This window comes from Poromitra crassiceps (genome assembly GCF_964638095.1).
Source record: "Poromitra crassiceps genome assembly, chromosome: 17".
Taxonomy (NCBI): Eukaryota; Metazoa; Chordata; class Actinopteri; order Beryciformes; family Melamphaidae; genus Poromitra; species Poromitra crassiceps.
Window position 1 is genome coordinate 29,273,895 of NC_139635.1, and position 26,491 is coordinate 29,300,385.

Sequence of the window (26,491 nt, forward strand, 5' to 3'; positions counted from 1 at the left end):
AATTGACATTTCATTTCCAATACAAAACAGCAGAGGGTGCCGCAGCACCACAAGCACCCCCACTTCCCGCGCCCCTGGTCACCACTTGCCCACAGGCATCCAATGAGACTAAATCATCAGACTTAATCTTCTTGGAAACACATTTTATTTTGTCCTGATTGGTCTTAGATTTGTGTCATAGTTCTGTGGAGCCCAACATGAGCCCGACCAAAAAAAAAAAAAAAAAAAAAAAAAAAAAAAAAAAGATTTTGGAGGGCCCCTTCACCCCGAGGGCCCCGGGGCACCTGCCTCGGTTGCCCTATGGTTAATCCGGCCTTGCGTTTCGCGCTGTGTATGCTACAAGTGGCGAAAGTGAGAATGACTGTTGATGGTCATAGTTCAACAACACATATAGCAGGGGTTCCCAACCTTTTTTGGCTTGTGATCCAGTGACCCCACATTGATGTCACAAAAAATCTAGAGACCCCAGACGGGGAATGCCGCCTTTTGCTCGAATGTCATCACTGGTGACATCATCACTGATAACATCACTCACAGTCACTGATGACATCACATTTGCTCAAGTGACATCAGTGATTACATAAATTTAATCTCAGGATTCTGACTTTATTCTTTTCTGGGATTAGATTAAGAATTCTGACTGTACTCTCAGAATTCTAACTTTTCCCTCAGAATTCTGACATTAAAATCAGAAGGCTCTTTTTTTTTTTAGAATTCTGACATTAAACTCAGAATTCTGCCTTTATTCTCAGAATTCTGATTTAAACTCTGAACTCAAATACAGTTTTCACATGTCATGTGGCCCTAATCATCTTCCGTAGTAAAAGAAAAAATCAGGGGACCCCATTGGAATTCCAGGCGACCCCACTTGGGGGTCGTGACTCGTGACCCAAGGTTGGGACCTACTGATAGCCTCAGAATTCAACTCATTTCATATCGATATGGAATGAGGAGTTGAATTGTGAGGCTAGGTCTGCATCACATACTGTAATGACATAATTCAAGAATATCTGAAGTCCTTGGAAGTAGTGTCTTACCAGTAACATGCCACCAATCATCACATCATCATCATCCATCAATCATGTTGTTTTCATATTTGGCTACTACTCTAAACTGGTTCATTTGACTTCAATGACTTGGTCAGTAATAATGTTCCATTTGACATCTGTGTGCCATGTTCAATAAAATAAATCAGCTTAAGTACCAGCTAGTCTAGTGTGTTGAATGGCATACTATTCAATGTCACAATTCAAGGAAAGGTACACAACTTCGACACTTTTAAAAATAAAATTTATTAGCATCTCTAATGTGTATAAATAAAAACATATATGAAACGATGCATATACGTATAATGTAATGAGCTGAACAATAACTGGGTTACATGTGATACAAAGGAGCTTGTTGTAGTCTTGTTTTTAGCCAGTGTATTGTGAGGAAAACTGTACCTTGAAATCAAGCTTTTCAAATATGCATACCTATAAGTTGCAAATCTACATTCTTTAATAAGAATGAAATAAAAATTGTTTATGGACGGCAACAGGGGAATTATGGGAAAATTTGCAGTTTTGTGTTCCTGGTTCAGAAGACCTCAAAACTTCTTTGCATGAATACATTATAAATTGTGTACTTCTTTAAGGTTTTACTAACAATGCTGAGGCACAAAGCCACAGCACTGTTCACATTGAACCGATCGATTTTACATTAAACTATCAAAATCCTCAAAAGGAATTCATTTCACCCTTTTCCATTTACTGGAGTCATACTGCTCCATAAACTCTTATCAAAGGATCCGTATCAGCAGACCTGAAATCTAGGGACAATATGAATATAATGTTAGACACAGCAACAAAATATTGTGATACCAAAATGACACATTTTACATGTAACTAACAGACCCAACTGGATCAAAAACAAACGACTAGATTTGCATTTTACTATTGTAACAAGGTTCGTCATCTTCTGCGATGGCTTGCTGTGACTGGGTCGGAAAAACCAAGACAGTGAGTGGATGTTCTGTGGGGTCAGTGAGTGGATGTTCTGTGGGGTCAGTGAGTGGATGTTCTGTGGGGTCTGAGGACTTGGCTCTCTAAAGACAGTGAGTGGATGTTCTGTGGGGTCTGAGGACTTGGCTCTCTAAGACAGTGAGTGGATGTTCTGTGGGGTCAGTGAGTGGATGTTCTGTGGGGTCAGTGAGTGGATGTTCTGTGGGGTCAGTGAGTGGATGTTCTGTGGGGTCAGTGAGTGGATGTTCTGTGGGGTCAGTGAGTGGATGTTCTGTGGGGTCAGTGAGTGGATGTTCTGTGGGGTCAGTGAGTGGATGTTCTGTGGGGTCAGTGAGTGGATGTTCTGTGGGGTCTGAGGACTTGGCTCTCTAAGGCAAAAGCAAAGAAAGGAAACAGCCTCTCTTCTTGTGTCATCATTTGGTCATGCTTTAAACACTCAACGTGTTCAAAAATGTCTTACAAAATTGACAGATATGCACATAAGACAAATACTACTTCTGAAAGCTGGCCAAAACTTTACAATAGCCAATGTGATGTGGACCTGTAACAGACCAGAACTATACACCGCTGACAACTAGAGGCAATACCCTACAACCCACACAACTGTGTGTCATACTGCCACAGACAAATCAGTTACAATGTGTGGACTAATATTGGCCATTGTGTCCGTTTTTCCCTCGTAAATTGAAAAATATCACATTTTAAAAGTGGAGCACAACATCCAAGACTAGAACTGCTTCAAAGTAAAAGTAGAAGTAAAAAAAAAAAAAAAAAAAAAAAAAAAAGTTGGTAGGTAAAAGAAAAAGAAAAACGTGATGTCTGCTTTAATAGGCAGGTGTATGTGACAGTGAGAGGTTATCGGCACCCAAGGATCATGGCGACCTCATTCAGCCTTGTGGAATGAAGGGACTATGTCGTAGTTTTGAAAAATGATGGTCTCTGCTCCATCCCAAGTCTTTAGAAGAGTGCAAAGATCCCCTTAATTCATGTGTTTTAGCCCTGAAATATCCACGGTCTCGCCTCCTAAAACTCTGCAAACTCCTTTGCGCATTTTTCGGTTAAGGAAACGCGGATCTCCTCCTCCTCGTAGTCATCAAAGTTGCTGGTGTCCCCTGGGCCTCTGCACTTTGGTATGAATGGGGCTTCCACCTACAAGAGAAAAACATATTTTAGGACCCCCTCGAAAACTCAAGGGATTTTTCTTAATGAAAAAACGTATAAAAACGTATAATCATCATTTTAAGAGGTACTATGCTTCACATGACACAAACATAAGCCTTTAGTGTATTTATTTCTCCAAAGTTTCCAGTCCACCTAAAAAGTTAATTTAGTTTATATGGGAAGACAACAGTTAGGCAGCGTGCACACACAACACGTGTGAACGCTTTGGAAATCGTGTCGAGAGCACTTCCATTGCGCACAAAACACAGCGCAGAGAGTGTTTTTTCGTGCTTCGTTTTGTTTTTTCCTGCGGCCGCGTGCAGTACAGTTTCCTGACGCAACGATCACACGGACAGTAGCCAGCTAGTTTCGTCTGTTTGATGTTGATGATTGTTCACACTGTAAACATGAAAGCCAGATTATGAGTTTGAAGATCCCTCTGTCAGGAGAGGAGGTAGGAGGAGTGACATTGACGAGCAGCGCGCTTTTCCTCCAAATGTTGAACTTAAACGCTTAAACGCGAGGTGCGTTCCTTGAAAGAGGAGCGCGCTTAGTGCGTCCTTACCATAGAGAATGAATTGCAGAAAAGCGCTGGCAGCTCAAATAAGCACGTTGGGTCTGCGCAGCCGCTTAGCATGTTTTATAAATAAAGAGAAGCATGTGCACAGCACCACACAGACATGCTCCAGATGGTTATCCCCCAAAATGATGGGCATTATCATTACGACTATTATTATTATAATTGTTATTATTGTGATTATTATTGTAGATTTAGCAGATTCCAATTCAATTAATCTGAGCATTTAATCAAAAAGCATATTAGTTTAGGTCCGGATATTATTTAGGGACAGTGTTTAGAGAGCATATATTCAATTAATCACTTGAAAACATGCATTGCCTGGAAAAACATAAATGCAAAATAAATGGGGGCCAAACTGGGCCTAAATAATAGCCTACTACAATAAACCAGCAGTATCACAAAAAGCAGCATTCAACAAGCAAAACAATCAATAATGTTTCCTCTGTACAGAAGCGTGGTGAGTAAAACAAAACAAAAACAGGCCCCCTTGTCACCTCCAGCATTTATTCTGAAAGCAATAATTATATTTAAAAAACTGGGGTGCCAGTAGATGGGATATGAAAATGAACAGTGCTGAAATATGAATTTATTAATTAGCCCCCTGTACCAAATCGTAGCGAGAGAGGTCAGGATGAGGGACACATTCTACAAGAAAATGGCAGTTAATAAATGCAGATGATGATTGCACAATAACCGAGGCAGATCAACATATCTATGAGATTAAAGCCTGGCCCTGGGCTAAATATCCATTTTGATTCATCAAAAAAAGAAAAGGTTTTTTTTATTATAATTATCCTTCTCATCCCGAGTACATTGGATGTGTCACAGATGCCTCACGCCAGCACCAGGGCTGGAGGGTTTCCGAGTGAAAAGAACAGCTCTGATTGGTCAGTTGTTGTGCATCACTAGTAGTAACACACAAACATTGTTACAGTGTTACATGTTACATGTACCTGCAAATAATGTTAACGACACAAGGACAAACTAGACTGACAAACCATCTTCAGATAACTTTATAGAAAGAAAGAAAAACTACTGTTGCAGCATCATAGCCAGGAATTTTACCACTAGCAAAATCAACAAATCAATAAATAAGTAGCTTGGGATTAACAGGAGAAATTCTGTTAGGTGTTACTATGAAATGTGCATGGTCTTGCCTTCCTCTCGTAGATTGCGATCCAGTCCGTTGTGGCAAACCACTTGTGGCCCTTGATGTCGTTGACAGCGTTCTTCAGGTTGCCGTAGCGCTTGGTGAGGTCCACCTGCAGCAGGTTCCTCAACAGATCCTTCAGGTCCGAGCTGAAGTGGGACGGGAAACGCACCTGCAAGGATCAAAGTTTGGCTTCATTTTAAATGTGAATTTTATGTGCAATACAAAAAGAAAAATCCCACCTGTGAACACATGAGACTTCTGTACATGCACACTAAGAAGTATACTCAACATTTTCATAAAATAACTAAAGGTACAGTAGAAAAGTGCATGTTTATGTACAGTAAAGTAGGGCTACCCCCTAATAGTCGATGAACCGTTAGTTGACGAGAAGAGTCTTCTGCCACGTTTTCATTGGTCAGGAGGAGAGGGGGAAAAAAGCTTTGCGCAGTTTGTCCTGCTCTCACACTGCTTCACCGTCACTTACGGTAATTTGGGGCATGATGTGGAGGTGTGTGTGCTGCTAGCAAGCGGTATGTGGAAAGTCAGTCAACAAGGCATAGGGGAGAGTCCTTATTTTCTGTTGACCGTACGTTTTGAACTTAATTTCTACATAACTGGCATTGTTTGAAGTATACATATTGCATTGTTTGATGCTGCTATGGATTGCACAAAATAAATTCAAAACTCAGCCATGGAGTGTGTTTGATTCGAACGAGGAGGACAGATAGCGTTAGCCTCCCTTACTTAGCCTCTCAGCGGCTAGTAAACCTTTGTGAGTGACTGTGCCTGTGTGTTTAATCACGGGTGACGGGTCAGCTCGCGGGTGTTATATTAACGGGTCTGAAGCGGTTTTGTAAAACTGGACTTGTGCAGGACTCTGGACAACAGAGCCCTACTCCACCGGGGCCCGCAACTGCGACTTGGGTGTGTCAAAAAAAGAAAAGAAAAAAGTTTTAATAATTAAATTAATATCATAAACGTGCGATGATTAGTCGACAAATGGCTTGAACTAACGACCAATAGTCACCCAGAAAAATCTTTAGTTGGGGGCAGCCCCAATGAAAATACTTTTAAAAAGACTATTAATATACCCGTTTCCATCATCATCATTATCAATTATTTTATGTGACTTGTGACCATGATCACATGGTATGGAGAAAATCCAATCAGACCCTAGCGAGAAATATACAAAAACAAACACCTGTTTACCTTTCCAGACACAATCTTCTCATAGATCTGAATGGGTTGATCTGCAAAGAATGGCGGATAGCCAGCTGCCATCTCATAGATAAGGACTCCGAGGGCCCACCAGTCCACTGCTTTGTTATAGCCCTAAAAAGAATGAAGAGGACAAAAATACTTCTACTACTCATAATAAGCAAACACAATTCAACCAAGATTGGACTTAAAATTAAACAAAAGGTAAGCCATTTCCATAGACACAGTGTGGTTGTTTTTGATCAACATAATTTACATACAACACAATCACTTTTATGAGTTCCAGCTGCTTTTAATGTATAATAACTTTCGAAAGTACTAAAAGAGATTTTTCAGATTTGTAGGGCATTGAATCCGAAGCCTCCCAAATCAGACCAAAACAAACCGACGTTGACTGTTGACGTTTTAGATAGCTCAACGTTTTTGCTGTCGAACTCCGTTGTAGCTGCACAGGGAAAACCTCAACGTGGCGTCACATTGTGTACGTTTGGCCAGTTATACATAGGGGGTGGGAATCACCAGATGGCCCACAATACGATATTATCACAATACTTAAGTCACGATACGATGGTATTGCGATATTGCGATATGCTAGTATTGTGATATATTGAGTATTGCGATATATTGTGATTTAATACCTTTTTTCAACTGCAAATTATGTCCCCAAAGGAAGAAAAAAACTTTGTCAACATCCGTTTTATCTAATGAGATCACATTTGCAGTCTGTTCATCTCACTTCAATCATTTTTATTGCAGCAAAATGGGATTGTCAAGCAGACAGACTGACCAACACTGTCATAAAAACCTGTCATAAATGTTGCATGATGCACTTGACATTTTGCATAATAAAATATCACGATACTTGGCATTCGATATGATACGATATATTGCCCACAAAATATTGTGATACTATGTTGTATCGATCCCCCCCCCCCCCCTAGTTATACAGGATAAAGGGGGACAGGACAAACACACCACCAAACAACAAAGTGGGTCCAGAAATGCAGGATATAGCGCCACTAGCTGTTTTTTTAAGTGTTACAACAAGTGTTTTAGGGTGGGCGGTTCCTTCTCGGTACAAGCATGGGAAACTGTACAGTTCCTGCACTGATGACATCTGACCTAATCTGTTCCATCTCTCTGTTCTCAGACGTGTGTGACTGGGCTCAACATTATAGGACATCCATACTTTGCTGAGAATGATTTCTGGTGCCAGGTACTCCGGTGTCCCACACAACGTCCAGGTCCTGCCTTTTACCCGCTTGGCAAATCCAAAGTCTGTCACCTAGGGGTCAGGAGGAGACATAGCGTCCATAGGCAAAGAGTTGACAACCATGACAGTGGCATTACGGATTCATCCATGGAGTCATAGCACACCTGAATGTAGCCGTGATGGTCGATGAGAAGGTTCTCAGGTTTCAGATCTCTGTATATGAGATCTAGTGAATGGAGGTACTCAAATGTCAGCACTATCTGGGCGGCGTAAAATCGTGCGTGTGGTTCACTGCAGAGGAGAGGGAGACAGTGGTGTCAAAGACAGAAGCAATCAAACAGCTAATCAGTCAAGATATGAGCACAGAACAAAACCGCAGCAAACAACTGATTAAATCAAGGGCACATTCCTTGTGATGACACAGTGTATAATGTGCGACCAAGACGCTAGCGCATAGCTCCGTTCCTGAAGCCAATGTGGAAGTGCCTTAAACCTGCATTCTTTCGAATGGCCTGCAGGCAGCGACTCCACTGGCTGCAAAAAAGAAGCCAGATTGTATGGAAGTCAATGGGGAAATGGCCATACACTTCTCACTTGATTTATGGCCCCCGTAAACACTTTACTAATGAGTTAATGCTTCCAATCTGTAGTTTCAAATCTTCTTCAATACAGCATGATGTTCATTTTGTAATTGATGGTCCCATTTAGAGTCAAATAAACAATAAACCCGACTAGTATTTTGGGCGTGATTGACAGGTCGTCTGTCCAGTGATCGCACAACTCGCCGGTCATGGACCAATCAGGCCACACTTCTCATCCAAATCTACGTCACTTCTGGCTCCAAATAACCAAGATGGCGACAGTGAAAATGCCAACCTGGAGGCTTCGAAACGGGAGTCCAAAAGCTAATGGATGACGTCACGCTAGCTACGTCCATATTTCTACCGTTGATGGTAGAGAAGAATACTTACCTGAACCTTCCAATTCGTCTTAGATGTGAGAACATCTCTCCTCCTGGAACATACTCCATCACCATGTACAAATTGGAGTTGTCCTGAGAAAAGTAAAACGTCACTTAATCCCTGGCTGACAATTGGGCTAAACTAATTCAACGCATAAGGAGAGAACAGCACCGTACCTTGAATGAATACTCAAGTTTGACGAGAAAGGGGAAGCTCACAGCCTGTAATATTCTCTTCTCATTTAACGTGTGTTCTATTTGCTTGAGTTTCACCACCTAATAGATCAAAAGAGATCAGCAGGGAAATATCACTTCTACTGGCAACAGATCACCAACGAGAAGTGTTGTTAGCTTGTTAAGTTGTTGTTGTTGTCGTTTTATAGCTGCATCCCATTTCATTGATGAAAAGAAGAACGCAGTTATCCAGGCAACAAGTAATAATGTCAACTTGGGTAGGTTGGTGGTTCTTGGCTGTAGAGAAAACAATCAGATCACTATGACACAAAATACCTCAGTGGCACTCAACCTGTGATGTCACTCAAACCTGTGATGTCACCGCGCACACTTCGTTGCAACACAAAAATTCCAAGGTGCACTCCGTTATTGATTGCTTGAAAATATCCCACGGAGCCAAAGATAATCTGTTAAGCAGAGAGCGCGCCGCCACTGACCTTTTGCTTGTCCAGTACTTTCATGGCAAAATACTGCTCTGTTCCTTTATGTTTCACCAGCATGACTCTTCCAAAAGAGCCCGTCCCCAGGGTCTTTAATCTCTCAAAGTCATCTAGGCACGTTGTGCTCTGTGGAAATAACGGAGCGTGTCAGCCTACTTTGTGTGACGCATCTACCTCAAATCTACGCATCTACCTCGAAGCCTTTTCATCACTCTCACCTGTGGTGGACATTCCCATTTCCGTAAGAAGTCTTCTTTGGCTTTGGCTAGGAACTCTTTCACTAAAAAGGAGGACAGACAAGACACAGTTAGCAAACATCACTTATCACACAAACTTGAATATTGACTTGTGAAAATATATTTGGGTTTCGGATGGAACTGGCAAAAAGACCAATGCTATGGTACTAGAAAGGGAAGGGGAGAAACTGCATGGAAATTATATTGTAAATCAACAGCGGAGAACAGGGGCAAAGTCAAACTCTCATCTAAATGGGATATTAAAAATATCACATATTTTGTTTCTAAAGAGAAGACAAAACACGGACACAAAACAACATCCAAGACAGGCAGATTAGTAAGAAACGATGCAAAGAGACCCAGTATATTTGTCTTTTCTGGTTATTATTGAGTAATTCAGAGGGGGGAGGGAACAAAGATTTCTCCGAAATCACAGGAGAGATCTCCCTGAGCTCTGAGCTCTTGTGCATCACTTTCTGTAATCTGTACTACATAACAGTGTTTTAGGGAAGGCTATGAAACTCACACGGCATTAAAATGATAAGCCAGGACAAACCAAGATTACATGGGGAACACAGCAGACAGAAGATATCCAGAATGACAGAATGTGGATGACAAAAACACAGACTTATTATCAAAGCACACAAGAAAAGCAAGCATCTCTAGCAAGTTATCACACTGAGACCAATGCTGTTCTGCCATTTTGGGCATCTTTTGGAAGAATGAGCATTACCAAAAGTCTCTATTTGATCACCAACGATTTGCAGGAGCAATCACCCACATGGATGGGATGATGACACGGAAAAAAAGACAGGGAGAAAGACAGATCGATTTTATGGACTTAAAAACAACTATATCAGATCAACACATATGAAGCGTATGTAGTGAATGAAGCGACAAGAATGATGCAAAGAATGAAAACAGTCACAGAGTTCAGTCAGTTGACATAAGAGGATTTCTTTATACTTGGCCAATTCCCCTTCAATGCCGTCTCAGTCGTTGCTCCACCCCCTCTGCCGATTTGGGGAGAGCCGAAGACTAGCACATGCTTCCTCCGATACATGTGCAGTCACCAGCCGCTTCTTTTCACCTGACAGCGGGACGTAGCGCCTGGGAGGATCACGCCGTTTCCCCCCGTTCCCCTACCCCTGAACAGGCTCCCCGGCAGACCAGAGGAGGCACTACTAGTGCAGCGGCCAGGACACATACCCTTAATCCGGCTTCCCACCCGCAGACACAGCCAATTGTGCCGGTATGGATGCCCGACCAAGCCGAGGGAGGTATCACAGGTGCTCGAACCTGCGACCCTCCTCGTGTTGATAGGCAGGGAATCTATCGCTGCTACCGACGCCCACGGTAAGAGGAATTTAAACTAGGGATGCACCGATCGATCGGCACGTGACCGGAAATGGCCGATTTTCACGTGATCGGCCTCGATCGGTGATCTGTTCCGGTCACTCTAAATAGCCGATTCTGTGAGCCGATTTTCACATGACGTGCGCGCACCCCAAAGCACCGAGACAGGCACCCAGCCACCACACCACACACGCCAGCATACCTTCCTCGTTGTGGATTTTTTTCACCGTCAGTGAAGTAGACAAAGCTCGCAGTTTGTCACACATGCAAGTCGAAAATAAGCCGTGGAGACAGAGGTGCGGCCGTGTCCCGCTCGGCTGGAGTCTAGTCTGAGCGGCTCGCTTCACCTCACTGGCCCCCCTCTCTCTGCTCTCTCTCCCCGGGAAGCGGTGCTCCAGCAACCCGCCACCGCGCACAGCCGGCTTGGCGAGGTGAACGCGAGCATTGTGTCCAGTCCCCGACCTGCTTTTCCATTCCACATCAGCGCTGCTGCCTCAGCCTGTCAAGTCATGTTGTAACGTGACGTGGATACAGGAGAGACTATTTGTTTCGTATTGCAAATAGAACGACATGAGAACGACGGACATAATAATAAAAATGCATCGGACTCACAAGTGTGCAACGTTTTCTGTGCGTGACGATATTTTTTCGGATGGCAGATAAAAATACGCATACCAAACTTCGGACTGTGTGTAAACTCCGCCTGATATTCAGACTGAAGATCGTTACTGTAACTCATAAACTCATTTCCCCTCTACTCAAGAGGACTGGTCTGGAGCCAGTCTATAAACTCCTTGTCCATGGATCATTTTGATGTTCTGTTGCACCTGTTTTCTTTTGGAAAAGTAAATGCATGATAGCTGTGGGATATAGGCTATTGGATTTAATTTAATTTTTGTATTCATTGTATTTGCACAAAAAAGCTCTGTCCAGTAGCCTAACCTGGAACACTTTTATTTTGAGATGTGTTTGAGTGAGAAGGTCCTACTTCATGCAAATGATAAGAATTGTTTATTTGTTTATTTGGATCCCCATTAGATGTAAGAATTGTTCTATGAATCTTAATTTTTAAACAAAGTTACAAAAACGTTTGTGTAAGCTGTCAATTGTTGTTTTTAGAAAAAAAAATCGGAATCGGCAAAAATCGGTATCGGCAAGTCAGACTATTCAAAAATCGGAAATCGGAATCGGCCAAGAAAATGGCAATCGGTGCATCCCTAGTTTAAACGTAGACTGAGTGTCTACTAGGGATGTTCATTTTGAAAATTTTCCAAAATCGATAATCGGTGAGAATTAACGATCAATTATCGATTATCGATTTTATTAATACTTAGAAAATTTTCAATATTTTCAATATTTTCAATTTTTTTTTTTTTTTTTTTTTTAACAAAATGAATGCCTATGGCAGAAAATACGAAAGACAACGTGTTCTCCTCAATGAACTCTTTATTTCAATGTGTCTCCTCTCCAACACTGCTGTCCCCGGCGCATGCCGGTGTGAATTTCTCATGTTTAAAACAGTTTTGTTGGCACAAAGGCCCGTGCCCAGCCAGAAAACTAGAGACTATATGAAGCTCCACCTCACGTTAGTCGGCTGTGCAATGGAGTGGGGCGAGGAGGAACGAATTCCACCCAAACCTAGTCCAAAAAAAAAAAAAAAAAAAAATTTTTTTTTTTTTTTTTAACACATTGAATGCCAGCCATGTTTTCATTCCTGTAGGTAAGTTGTGCCAGGGGTGTTTTTGACGATTCTGGCTCATTTTAGCAACAGCCGAGGATTCTTTTCTGTTAAGAATTCATGAACACCAATCATCTAAAAATAACTAATAGAATGTGTGCTTTCTCTGTCTAAAAGAGTTAGTTTGCAGAGTTAGTAGTTATGTAGATATTAGCCGTTGAGTACAGCATGGTTTCAGCGTCTGGAAATTTATTCAGAGATAAATGGCTTTTTGTGAAACAGTCACTTTAACCATTCATTTTTGGCATCAGTAAGACCGTCAGACATTCTAAACAATAGTTTTGAACAGTAATTTCCTCCATAACAACAGGAAACACCCCTCTCATTCAAACTCCTCCCTCCGTGTGTCTTCTCCTCCTTCCTCCTGGCTGTACAGCGGGCGTGTCAGAAGCGCTTTTGCTGCTGCCTGCCTGTGTGCCTGCCTGCCTGCTTGCGTGCGTGCGGACGCTCCTTGTGCGAGTCAAGATGGGCCGGGGAATGCGTGGGCGATGGGCAGATGTTGATTATGGCCTTTCTGAGGTGTTTCAAAGTGTGTTTCACCTATGATCTATTTTGCAAATCGCTCTCCGCTCTCTGTGTGCTGCTGCCGGTGCGCGGCCGCTCTCAGGCAAGACAAGTCTTGAGTGGATTACTGTAAAATCGCCACGGCATTTCCTTGAACGGCTTGGTCCCGCGGCAGTTTTTTCTTTGATTTCGGTCGTCTGGGGGAGCACTGTCAACACTTAGTGGGTCGGTAAAATAGATTATACACATTATCTTGCTCCAATAGTGATCTCGAAGATGTAAAAGTTGTTGATTGATGTTCCACCGTCAAAAAAAAAAAAATGTTTATGTAAGACGAGTAAACTCGGCTCTGGCACTTAAGCGTTGGATTATGTAAGACGAATTATTTCGGCTATGGCACTTAAGGTGTTAATAATTAAAAAATCGATCCAAATGCCACAGGATCGATTCCAATCCTTAACGATCGATTATCGATTTTCGATAATTGATGAACATCCCTAGTGTCTACTGTCGAAGTGTCAGAGGTTTACAAAACAGGTATGTCACAATGCCATGTGGCAGAGATGCAGTGGTGCATAACAGTTCAGATTGACAGGATAAAAAGCGCTGAATACTTGAGGGAAGAAAACACATTCAAACCCTACTGTAAGAAGAAGCAAAGTGGGCTTGCCTGCCCAAAAACGTTCCTGAAACTCCTCTCTAAGGTTTTTTGTTTGAAGTCATTTGGAAGTCATGAGTGCAAAGAATAATCAACGTAGTTGACAAAAATCAATGACCAAATTAGTTGCCAACTAATTTAATTGTCGATCAATAGTTGGTGGCGTCATTGTGTGGGTTTTTCATGCTGTGGAGCTGAATTACATTGTTCTTTCCGGAGCTGATGATGGAAGTAGCTAATGACAGTGAGCAATCTCACTTCCTTCCTATCTCTGTTGAGTTTTTTCTTCTTCTGATTTCCCGCCCATTTTCTCCCCCAATTGGATTTGGCCAATTTCCCCCCGCTGCCCTGGTCGCTGCTCCACCCCCTCTGCCGATCTGAGGAGAGCCGTAGAGTACTCTAGACTAGCACCATGCTTCCTCCGACACATGTGCAGTTGCCAGCCGCTTCTTTTCACCTGACAGCGGGGAGCTGACGATCGGGGACCATGTTGGAAATAAGTGTTCACACTTTAACATGTCTATCCCTTGGATTGTGTCTGCCGCCATACCCATGAATAAAGTCAATCAATCAATCAAGCTTCACCGGCAGGACGTAGCACGTGGGAGGATCATGGCGCTATTCCCACCAGTTCCCTTCCGCCGCGAACAGGCCCCCCGACCGACCAGAGGAGGCGCTAGCGCAGCGACCAGGACACATAACCCTCAATCCGGCTTCCCACCCGCAGACACAACCAATCGTTGCACATGCGCAGTACCGATCGGTCAGCGACAGACGCTTACTGAAGCAATATGACAGAATGGCAGCACAACCAAAACCTTTGCGAGTCGCGGGGTGAAACTACACATTGCGAGTGAGGCAGAGGCTACGTGACTTTCTCCTGTGTGAGCTCAACAGTCAGTGACCGCCAATTTTCCGCGGCTCCGGTTCCAGGAAGTTAATTTTCCATTAATTTCTCCATTGACGTTTTTAAGCCTGGAATGAAGCCAAACAGCTATGAGACAAATCGTGACAATAAAACATTTGATTCTGAGAAAAAAAAATATATATAGACAGTATAACTTTAGCCTTTTTTCCGATTCTGTTTCTTTTTTTTGCTCTGAATCAAATTGTTTTTGGCATAATGAAATTAAGAAGATGTGATGACAACTGCATCTCCCCGAGTGTGGCTGTATTGTCCATATAATGGATATTGGCAAGGTGGTTAGGACAGCTGATAGGAGACGCCCACTCTACCTGGCAGAAAAAACTGACCATTTTCAGCTGTTTGTAAACAAAGACCCCTCATGTCTAGAAAGGTAAAACCAGAAAATATCCTGCTCTGGCTAGACGGACATGGTCCAGACTTCATGTTTAGAAGTGGCTATGGAGGTCAGGAGACGAGACACAGATAGCATAGGTAACCAGGTCGTCGACTCTTGTGAGAGCAGTAAATCTGCAGCTCAGGTCACGGTGTCAGCTTAAACAGGTTTAACACAGTCAGCCACAGCCTGGGCAATGCATCCAGAGATCATAACTACACCCAGAAGAAATGAGTGTCTCTCTTCTCTCTGCCTGGCAGTGCTCTCTGTGCCTGCTCTCTCTCAATAGCCAATACATCTCAGCAGAACATATTCGCAGCATCATAGAGTGACACTAGTTTAAACAACCCGAGTGCATAACAGACCACAGATAGTTTTCTCTATGTTGCAGGACAGGTGCTTGAGAGTTGCAGAGAATGTCTGGTATAAATAGAAAACACACACAACTTGACTAACTGGAAGCCATTCTTTTTGCCTACCCCGGACCTGATGCAGTTAATTCAGCAGATACGACACAAAGCAAATACTGCCTTAATGCTAACACCTCAATTAGGCATAGGGAAACATTTCTGATTTATAACACTGGATGCTCACGGATTATCAGCTGCACACATCAAAGTATACAATCACAAATTAACTCTCTGGCCTCGGCCTAGTTACGTCAAACCTTTCCAAGCTTGTAATACCCCTTATCCTCTGACGAAGGTCTGATGACAAGCTGCTTGACAAACCATGTGAGAAGTGGACCTACGTGGACCCCACCATTACCATAGCAAGATTAGAAAAGGGCTAGACTCTAAATAAAAAAAACAAGTGAGGAAATCCCTCTCTGTGTGCATGTGTGTGTGTGTGCCTGTGCGTGTGTGTGTGTGTGTGTGTGTGTGTGTGTGTGTGTGTGTGTGTGTGTGTGTGTGTTGGGAAGACTTGTAGTAGGGCCCAGTTTTATGAATGGAAAGAGGGCATTTGTCATTTCTTCACCATATTTGGTCACTGTGCTGCACACAGAGAGAAAGCTTTGTTTATGCAGCCGAGAATAAAATGTAGTGGTGAAGGCTGAGGCAGACACAGACCCACGCAGTCTTCAAGTCCAAAATAAGAGTTATTCATAACAACTCCTCATGGGTTTGTCGTTTATTACTATGTAAGATCACCACCACCATCATTGTAAAGTTTGCAGCTGATATGCATTATACATCATATATACATCATAAGAGGCTTCCACCATAGTTCAATTCATAACCTGATTGTTTTTCGTGTATTTGAGGATGACACCACAGCGTTGGCTGCATTTCCCCCCAAGCGACCCTCGCATGCATGGAAGAGGCTCGCTGGTGATAGCCTGGGGATGTTTAGCCATTAGCCAGGGTTTTCCATATGCGACTACACGCTATGGCTAACTGTGTGTAACTTACAGGCCAAGGGGCGATGGAATGACAGGGCCTTCTGAGGGCTAATCCCCCCTAACCCCCCACCCCATAGCTAGCGTTAGCCTGCTATCTGCCCAACATACTTTATTCTACTTTCGATCCAGTCGGCGTTTCCTACTTAAAAGGGCTTTCAATTAGTAAATGTACCAATATGGAAGGCGTCGATACATTTTGCTTTGCAGCTCTCCCAGCTGTCAGGGTTCACACGGCACGGGCAATGCCCCCTCCACTTACAGCCAAAGGATTCCAATGACAACAACCAAATGGGGTCCCTTGCTACTGCTAGCTAACAGGTAGGCCTTCAATTATGTGCAGATGAGAAACCACATGGTATTTTCACACTGCAACCAAAAGGGCGAATGTTTACAACGCTGGTGGTGGTGGGATGAATGCGCGGGGGATGTTGGCCCTCCCCTGCTTTACTGAGGCTGCCAGATAGCACAGTGCTTTGCCAGTTTCAGTTAGCCGACTAGCTAGCTAGTTTGTGGACACCATCATCCCATAATAAACACCATTATCCAAAGCCACTGTCCCAACTCACCGCTCTCTAGCTCGTTGCCCTTCTTGGCGGTGGCAGCGTTTCCCATGGTATGGAAGACACGGCGATCGCACACACTGCGAGAGATGGCGGTAGCTAGCTACCTAGTACAGCTGATGTCGAGCTTTTCCTCCTTAAATTGGGTAACCTCAATCGATTAAAAAAATATATAGATCGATTCACATGTATAGAGAATTCCAATTCCCTTCCAGCAGCCCGCTTCTCTCTCTCTCTCTCTCTCTCTCTCCCTCTCTCAAAGATGCCCGTTATGACTCAGTAATGCGGCTGCTTGTATCGTTGACATGGAGCTAGCGGTCACTTCTGCGCTTCTCCCCATTCAGGGTCGCTCTGGATTGGCCAGCCAGAGATGTCTGACTGTCAAGATAGCAAACTTGACTCGCTTCCGCGTTTCTTGTGTGCATTCATTCACTGATATGAAATGACACGAGGAGCATTCATTCGCCAGACTTTACTAGGTGGGCACTAATACTTTTTTGTTTGATTTAACTAGAATTTCAATATTTAAAATAACTTGCTGTAACCATCCATTGTTGTTATCATGAATTTTATTTTTTATCAGTATTCCGTTTTTACTATCTGTATCTGCACATGAAATAGCTTTCTCTTTGAATCATCTGAATGTTATGATGTGCATCACAACTGTCTGTCATGTCATGCACTGGGTATCAGTGTATTAATTTAGCAGAAACGACAGTATACCAAGAAAATGTAATTAAAATTGGCATTCTAATTTAGTTTTACTATCTGAAAAACTGAAAAAAGTGTCCAAATGTAATGATTTCATCCAAACAGCAACAGCTATGGGACAAAACTACAATTATCCTCCCAAAATAACACCACAGCTACACAGAGGAAATGACTAAATGGCAGTGTTTGGATTTAAACTATAACTAATAGTAACCTCAGATGGATCAGTCATAAGGATTAGTAGTGATAGTATTATAATAGTAACACTTATAATAGTGACCAAAACCAAACTAGGCCCATAGTTTTGGCACAACAATGAACTTGGCGATGATCAGTAGCCCTTTGTTGCAGAGGATGCTGAATTCAAGAAGTGTCTTTCTCTGATGCGTTCTTTCTGAAGCATCCTCTCCTGCTCTGACTTGCTTGCCTGTGATGGCAGCACGTCTTTCATCTCCTTCATGTTTGTATCGCTCATCTACTCCTTCCTCCTATTCCTCCTCCTCACCTCCTCCAGCGGTCTCATGATGGCCCCATAGGTGCAGCAGTTGAGCAGCATCCCCCCCTTCCCCATAATGAGGAAGCCCCCCCTCCAGCCGAAGCAGTCCAGCAGCAAAGGGGACAGGATGGAGAGGAACACGGGCATTGGCCAGCAGGCTGCACCTGTCCCAGCATGATGAGGGACGGCTGGAAGTTCAGAGCCAAGCAACACCTGCAAAGGGTGAGATTACAGTGTAATATAGCCAGCAGGTGGTGCTGTGCAGTAAACCCTCTCCTCATCCCAATGCCTCAATGCTCTAGCGCAGGGGTCAGCAACCTATAGGGCACGGGTGCCACCTCTGGTTAACCAGGCAGCACACAGTAGCAAGTTCACAATTTAGATTTTTCTTTTGTAGAAATGTTGAAATGCCCTGCCAAATTATCTATTTCACAGCCATTTGCAGTTGTGCGGCGTCTTATTTAGGATATTTAGGGTAGTGACCCCTGCTACTCTGCCTCTGATTGATTAGCCTCCTTGCGTTCCATGGATTCCATACATTCCAAAGCAGCAGACAGCAGATGAAAATGTTGGGTGTGAAAGATTGACAATGTCAGGCCCTCCAAGCCTCGGGCACAAGCAAATTTGAAAATGGCACTTCATATCAAAAAGGTTGCCGACCCCTGCTCTAGCGACAGACGCTAGAGCCCATGCGTTTTAATCTCCTTGCTAGAGCATCCGCCTCCCATGCCGGAGGTTCTGAGTTCGATCCCCAGCCGTGGGGGACTACACAGTGCGGGTATATGGCATGTTTGTGAACACTGTGAAATCACTGTTGGCTGCTGTCTCAGTGACAAGAAAGGCTGAAAGATGGCTGTGTGGTGATGGAGGGTAAGAGAATGCTATGAATGGAGTTTTGGATACAGGTCATTCAGAAGTGGGATACATTGACTTACCTGTATAACAACACCAGCAAGTTGGATGATGTCGGTGCTCCAACCATCCTTGCTGAGGCAGTCCCCCAACCAGCATCACTGACGGGCTGCCGAACCTGTTCACCATGATGCTCGCTACAGCGTAGCAGGAGTCAGATATATTAAAATTGGCTCCAGAGTCTCCACCCTAGAAGATGTATATCTCAGGTATTGCACAGTTATATTAACCTTGCAAGGCAGCTGGATTTGCGTGAGATCATGAGATCAGATCACGCCCCAAATTGAAAACAAAACCATCCACCTGGCAGCGTCAGGTTACCGGCGGCTACGTAGCATTTTGATATGATATAATTCATTTTGGAAGATAAATGTTAGTCTCACTGATGAAATAACTATTACTATTCATTATTCCGGTGAAGCAGTTTGCTCCAAATGTGCATTGCTATGTCATTCAGTTTATATGCTGTACATTTCTCTGTCCATCCTACCTTTCTTTCATGCATCCCAAATCAAACCTGTCCATTCGAGTACTGATGATGTCACTGATGTTGTCTCTGATGATATCACACTTGACATTATAATGTCACAGATGATGTCACTGTTGTCGTTATGATGTCACAGATGATGTCATTGAAGGTTATAAGAATCATCACTGCCAACTTGTCAGATTGGGTACATCTTAGTGTTTAATGACAGAAGCGGAGAAGATGGAGAATGTAGGGAAGCAGTGGATGGATGGATCCAGAAGAAGGCGGTCATGCAACATTAAGGATGCCAAATGCCATAAAACACCAAAAAGAAGAAGAAGAACTTGTCAGATCATAGTACCAGCTACATTCAGTCAATCTACGTCTAGCCTCTAGAAGGAGAGAGGACCCCCCCCCTACATAAACACCATAACTCAGCGCTCTTGTTCTGCCTCTTCCGTCAGGTCTTTGAGAGCCTTCCACAGCATAGACCACACATGGGCAAAATGTGGCCCCAGGGCCGGACCTGGCCCCTGGACCATCTCAATCCGGCCCCCAAGGTCCTCAAAGAAAAACAAAACAACCCCCAAAACTCAATAAAAGGCAGAATTATGTTAGTAAATCTCATCTGCTACAGCCATTGAATTTGTATCACTATTGTATCGGGAGATTAACAAGAAATTACCAATCACAACAAGAGAGGGTTAAAAATAGGGAGAGTGTTGGCAGGTATGATCTCCAATGTGTGGCCCTGATGTATGGCCCTCTGGAAGAAGAAAAAATGGCCCACCCCTGGCGTAGGTAGACCCTGTGATCCCAAGAGACTTAGCACCCTCCACCCTGCTTGGGAGCACGCTGCTGCCAGCTCTGTGTACTTTTCCTTCTTTCTCTGGAAGGCAGCCTCCATTCCCTCTTCCCAAGGTCATGGAACAGTCAATTCGGTCATAATGACCATCCTACAGCTGGACCACATCTGGCCATAATATGGAGGTTGTGGTGATCTCTTGTGGGAACTTCAATGGGCGGTCGAGGTCAGCTCTCCTCATGTTCCGCTTGCCTTCAGGTGACAGCAGGGACCACTCCCTCATGCTGCTACTCTGACACTTACAAACTGATGTAACCGGGTTGACCCCGTTTGCTTCCAGGATTTCGCCTGGCTTATGCGGGACCCGGTCGTGGCGCTATCAGTACCGGCCCTGCATCAACGCTGCCTTGCAGCCAGAAATGTTGAAAGCTGGGGTTCTGCGAGTGTGCAGAGTTGGCGGCTCTCCTCTGAGCCGTACCAGAGGTGCAGGTTCCGTGGACCGGGAAGGGTATCGTACGTGCACCTGATCAGCAAGCGCAGCCTTTCCTTGCCTGGGGGCATCCTCCACATATCGGCCCACGTAACAAGCCCTGTTGACCACAGCCTCCCAGGTTGTCCATCTCCCGGGATGTTGTTGGCTCACTGCTCTGATAGCTGGATAGCTCTCTGATAATGTGTCTGTTGCTGCCTGCCTGCTCCTCTAGTCATTTGTGGGTTAGTACATTCTTTTAAATATGAATTGGGCTTCTGTATGCATTTTCTCCCTGGATTATGACACAGAGAGGCTGTTATAAGCTTTACACTCTTTTTGACTTATTAAGATCATTTAACCATACCCCACACCGAAATGAATGGTGGAGAGTGAATAGTAATATCTGGTGGGTACAAATTGTAAACAGATTACCCTAATTCCTTCTAATAAATTAAACTTTGTAAGCAAGCATACTTCCAACTGCTTTCAGCCACACATTTTCTCCATTTCTCTCTACTGCTAATAAAAAAATAATAATATAGAAGAAAATTGAGTACAAGAGAAAATTAGAATCTAACTAAAATTCAGTACACTATACTCAAATTAACCCAAAGGGCCTCGTGACTAGATCTTGAGGACTTTCAAGCTCAAACTAATTAGCTAATTGACATGGTGCATAATTCACCCACTTACTTACACCCATGGCAGGAAAATGAGATTAGATAGTAATCATCAATTAGTTATCACAGATTAATATCAACCCCCTTATTAGGACTTCCTGTGACACAGGATAGACAGTGTAATACAAAATGTAGTAGTCTAATATTATTACTACTACTCTATGCACCCTGCAGGGTGACAAGCGCTGCCTGGTCATTATGCCACACCACACCAGAGGGCAGCAGTGCTCTGTTCTGGATCATTTGTAATGTAAAACCCTGTACCAGCCTTGTGTAGTGAGCACAGCACATGCCTTGAGTCAAAGGGACTTGATTTAATTTCTTGAATTAAGCTAATTGTGCCGAGTCTTTGTATCCTGTTTTCCATAGGGCTAATTTTATTGCATTTGTCTGAGACAAGTCACAGCTTGTTGTGCACCGTGTGAATTTCACATGTACAAACAGAGCGCCTTCTCTTTCAAGTGGCACTTTTTCTGACAAAATACGTGACGGCACACAGCATGTCCTGAGACTCTCGTTAAAGCTGCGGCCTGCCTAATTGTCCAAAGAAGGAGACGCGCTGGTGCATTTCTGTAGCCGCCTTTGAGCACGTCACTCAAGAGATGCAGCGTGCATTTTTCTTTTTCATTAAAATGCGTGGGAGAGTGCGAAGAGATATTTTTTGAATATTGAACGTGAAGCTCATCTGTTTTCACTCTTTTATCCCCTCGTTTTTCCCTTTCTTTCTCTATTCCGTCAACAAACAGCATGTCATGTTCATCCCAACTGACCAGCTGCTCTCCACATTGCCTTTCTTATGTTTCTTGCAAACAGGGTCGGCTGTTAGCTTCAAAGGGAATGATTGATGCCTTTTAATGAATGAGTGAAAAGCCATATCTTTAGGTTTTGCTCTTGGTCTGTTTGGACTTAAGTGCAGTAACCCAGTTATATATACACAATATGCTGTATTATTTCTGCCTAATGCATTCGGTGAGCTATATTATCAACAACAACAATATTAACAATAATGGCACTTGAATTAATTTTTGCTTTAACCAAGCATCTGTGTTCATTTATTTACAAATATGGTTAATGTTTATTTTAAACTTTCAATATTATTATTTTTTTGTAACTTTTATTTGCCCAGGCAAGGGATATTGGGTCGAGTCCCGCTTTTTCAGGCACGCCCTGCTCCACATTCACACAGGAGCTGCCTAGTAGAACGAACCACAGATTTCCTCCGTTGGCCGCTGACCAACTCCACTCCAGTGGCTGGGCCTTCCTCAAGAGCACAACAACAGAATTAATAAGGAGCGGGGTGTGTTTGCAACTCTCCAGGTTCCACTTCTCATTGGCCCCCTTCTGGGATTCAAACTGACAACCTTTCAATGGCAAGCTCTCTGATTTCAAGGTTGTATAACTGCCCGGATTGTCCAATCTTACGTTTCCCCACACCACACATTCATTCCCCATAAAATCATACTATCCGCACCCCCCCCCCCCCTCCCCCCTCCATTGTGTTGCTAGTAGGAGGTGGGTGTAGTGGGGGTGATACAACCTGTAAGATGTCAGTGGACTGTCAGCTCTTCTTGGTTACAGTGTTGCAGAAAAATAAGATACAGGTCCGATCAAAATGTGACATGTCTCTTAACACAATGCGCTATTCCAGGGCCGTGCGAGGTGATTAGAGTGAGAGGGAAAGTTGACTGGTTGTAAGAGAGAGATGATCTGGCTATCTCTTTATTATCAATCACCAGCTCCTATTAGGATGTCGCATGTGGTTCCAGGACATTACCCATTTCCTCCTCTGTATATCAAAGAATCCAGCCCCCCCACCCCCTGCCCCCCCCTAACCCCCCCACCTAATGCATTCCAGATGAGCACAATGGGACATTTGATTTAGTGTGCAAAGACACATGTATACAGCTGTGCCTGCCTGCCTCAAACAGCTGGCGCGGAGCTTCGGCACAACTGCGATCCTTAATCATGCATTTGTTTATGTAATTAAGATGAGAAAAAACACAGAGCCAGAGACTGCGTTGTATTGTCGTCAGCTGCAGACTGATCATCAGATAGATGTTGTCTTTGTTGTAAGCTCGCACAGTCACACTGGTGAATGCAGGCCGGTTTAATGACATCCAGGTGATACGAATCAAGTACGAGCTGCAAAAAGGTCTTCCAAGTGTGTGTCAACACACATGACGGCTCGCCCAGTGAACACAGCTCCAGTGCCTGTGTGCTTTGGAGCCCAGTCAAGAGGCTCCAATGACCCGTGGCAAAGGCCTACTGTCTGATTGTATATAGCATGCAGGTCATTTCTTTAATCACTTTTTATTAAGATCGTTAAGCCTATTAGGCAGAGAAAAGAAAAACAGGGCTGTGAGAAGAATGAGCCATCAGTAGCCTACTGCTGGTGGTTCCCAAAGCGGGGGTCGGGACCCCACGGGGGGGGGTCACGGGACACCGATGGGTGGGTCGCGAGATGAGTTAAATTATCCTTTATTTATCCCCATGGGGAAATTCATCCTCTGCATTTGGCCCATCCTCTACTAGCAACCTTCCTAGAACTAGGAGCAGTGGGCAGCCGCAGTGGGCAGCCGCAGAGGGCAGCCGCAGTGCAGCGCCCGGGGAACCAACTCCAGTTTTTTTGCCATTGCCTTGGTCAGGGGCACTGACAGAGGAGTATTAACCCTAGCATTCATGTCTTTTGATTGATTTCAAGAATGTGTGAAATTGACAGAAATAATGTGTGAAGTACATAATGTGTTAAATACAATGTAAAAAAAAACAACGATTAAAAATAGCACATTTTTAACCATAATTGTTAGGCTTTGTTTGTTTTGTTTACTCTATTTAGTGCATGTGTGTGCTGCAACCACCTCCGGGGATAGTGGGAGTCGCGAGCCTCTGGCACCGTTATTTTGGGGCGTGGGGGTCGGGGGCTGAAACGTTTGGGCACCCTTGGCCTACTGTCTGCAGAGCTCGGATCTGTAAGGTTTGTGCCAACTTCTCAAAGCTTCACACACAGTCCTATTTTTGCTATGCAGCCCTCGTGACTTCCACGGATTTGATCCTGGTATTTACAGTTTGGTGCCCTCTTCTTCTTAGCTCCAGGCTGGGTGCCCTCTGGGCATCAAGAGGTATCATATAAGTGGTATCTCTGTCTGGGAATGTTGATCTCCAAACCATAAGGGTTTGCCTCTACTCTGGTCTCTCCCATCTACACCCCGCGTCTCCATTGTGGCTTCATGCGGGAAAAGAATCCACGTTGTTTTGTCCTTTGGCAGGCTCAGTGGTGCACTACAACATAAATGCCTGTAATTTCATAACCGCAAGATAATGTATTCTTACCATCAGAGGATGGTCTCAAAGTGCTCAGACAGTTGCTCAGGCAGCTAATTTGGGATAGATGCACAAAATCCCTTTGAAGTTCTGCTTTAGTGCTGCTAGTGCTCAGAAGTCTCCCCTCCAGAAAACAGAACATAACAGCTTGTCTGTAGGACATTGTTTTCAGTTGCTGAAAGGAAGGTAATTGTTGCTTTTGATTAAGTGGAAAGTCGATTCATCATCAAGGCAATAGTCTAAGTGCACGAAACCACCCTGTTTTGAGTCACCTTGTCAGAATCATACTTGCATTATTCTGTTTCAAAGAAATATATTATTTTCTCTTAGGGCACACAGACTGTACCGTGGTTTTTGAACGAAAACAACGGTCTCTAGAACGTATTTCTGTATTTATAGACGCGGTAATTCATGCGTCCTACTGTGAGAGGTGAGAAGATGGTCTAAGGAAATTGCAGAGACGCAGACACCCCAGTCAGCGTCACGTCTTTCCCACTGCAGCATTTCAGCGAGGGCAAGAGAGATTATGAGAGGATAACGCTGCACAACATGGCCGCCCCAAACCAGATCAAAGCCAGAGCAATCAAAGCCAGAGTGAAAGCAACAGCCACAGTAAGCTCCTCTAAATGTCTGCCCCACCACCACCACCACCACCACCCCACCCCGTCCAAGTGGAGTGTTACATCACCCTCCTCAACTGTTTCCAACCCCAAGCTTTCCACTTCTGGGAGCGACATAAGCCCCTTTTTTTGCATGAACAGTGGGCAGTGGACAGTGAGTCGACTGGACATTTAAATCCTTGAAAGCAATGCAAACAGCACAGTAAATGACCCGTGTTCATATGAAACCTGACCTGTCGTGTTGTAAAGCCTATGTAATGCCAGTACTGATAGGACATGACACTGCTCATAATCATTCATGACACTTAGCTTTAGGCTATATGATATCACTGTGACCAATGGCTTGTCATGACTCATGTTTTCCATAAAAGGGTCTGTCCAGAGGGGGGGGGGGGGGGGTCACAAACTGCACTGTCACAGTAGACATTTTGACCTAGCTCACTATAACGCCGAGCCTCATAGGCTAGACCAGAGGTTTTCAAAGGGGGAGTCGGGCCTCCCCAGGGGGGCTCCAAACAGTTTCAGGGGAGGCTCAGTGAATGGAAGTGAATACATATGACTTTAGTTATTACAAAAGGAGATGACGTAGAATAGCTGAAATGTTTGAGTCAGAGTCAGGAACAAATAAATGCCTTCAGCAGACCCTCTTTATGTATTTGATGTAGTCTGAAGTCAAACAGCAATATCAGGCTATCTTGGCTCAATTATTGAGTGTCTATGGGATCAGATAACATCATCACGATCCCATAGGCATCTAGGAATGAAGCAAAACTAAACAAGTAAACTGCACAGGGGGGAGGGGGGGGGAGGGGCTTCCAGGTCTGTCCCAGGGCCAAGGGGAAGCCCCCAGTGTCAGACTTTGAAAACCTCTGGGCTAGACTATATGATGCAGACTATTAGCTATCCAATAGGGATGGGACAATATGCTTATCTGATCTCATGATGTGTTTTCATATGCAATATGGGGTTTAGGAACACTCGCAGTGTTTCCCGCAGGATTTAGTGGGACTCTGTGGTGGGTGGACCTCGCTCGGACCCTCTAGGGTGGTCCGGGCACATGCTCCCCCAGAAGAAAAGTTTGTACATTTAAAGTTAAATGTATCAATCTGCTGCTCTTTGAGAGCTAAATTAACAAATTAGACTATGGTGGGACAAATTGGGCTATGATGGGCCACCATAGTAATTAATGGGACACTGCAATGATACGATGTAGCCTAATGAATGCAAGTTAAATGTAAGTATGACTGTGCAGATTTATGTTTGTTTCTGAGCCACTAATCTTTCTAG

General features: G+C 43.9%; 1 protein-coding gene across 1 annotated transcript; it reads right to left on the reverse strand.

Moving 5' to 3' along the window:
* Positions 1 to 1,272: 1,272 nt before the first annotated feature.
* prkacbb (protein kinase, cAMP-dependent, catalytic, beta b) lies at positions 1,273 to 17,038 on the reverse strand. The gene is made up of 10 exons (XM_083653475.1): positions 16,725 to 17,038; positions 9,182 to 9,243; positions 8,961 to 9,089; positions 8,467 to 8,565; positions 8,300 to 8,382; positions 7,493 to 7,619; positions 7,305 to 7,400; positions 6,107 to 6,229; positions 4,902 to 5,066; positions 1,273 to 3,152 (listed from the first exon to the last, which is right to left on the reverse strand). The coding sequence occupies exons 1-10, from the start codon at positions 16,768 to 16,770 to the stop codon at positions 3,027 to 3,029; spliced, it is 1,056 nt and encodes a 351-aa protein (XP_083509601.1). The 5' UTR covers positions 16,771 to 17,038; the 3' UTR covers positions 1,273 to 3,026.
* Positions 17,039 to 26,491: the final 9,453 nt, after the last annotated feature.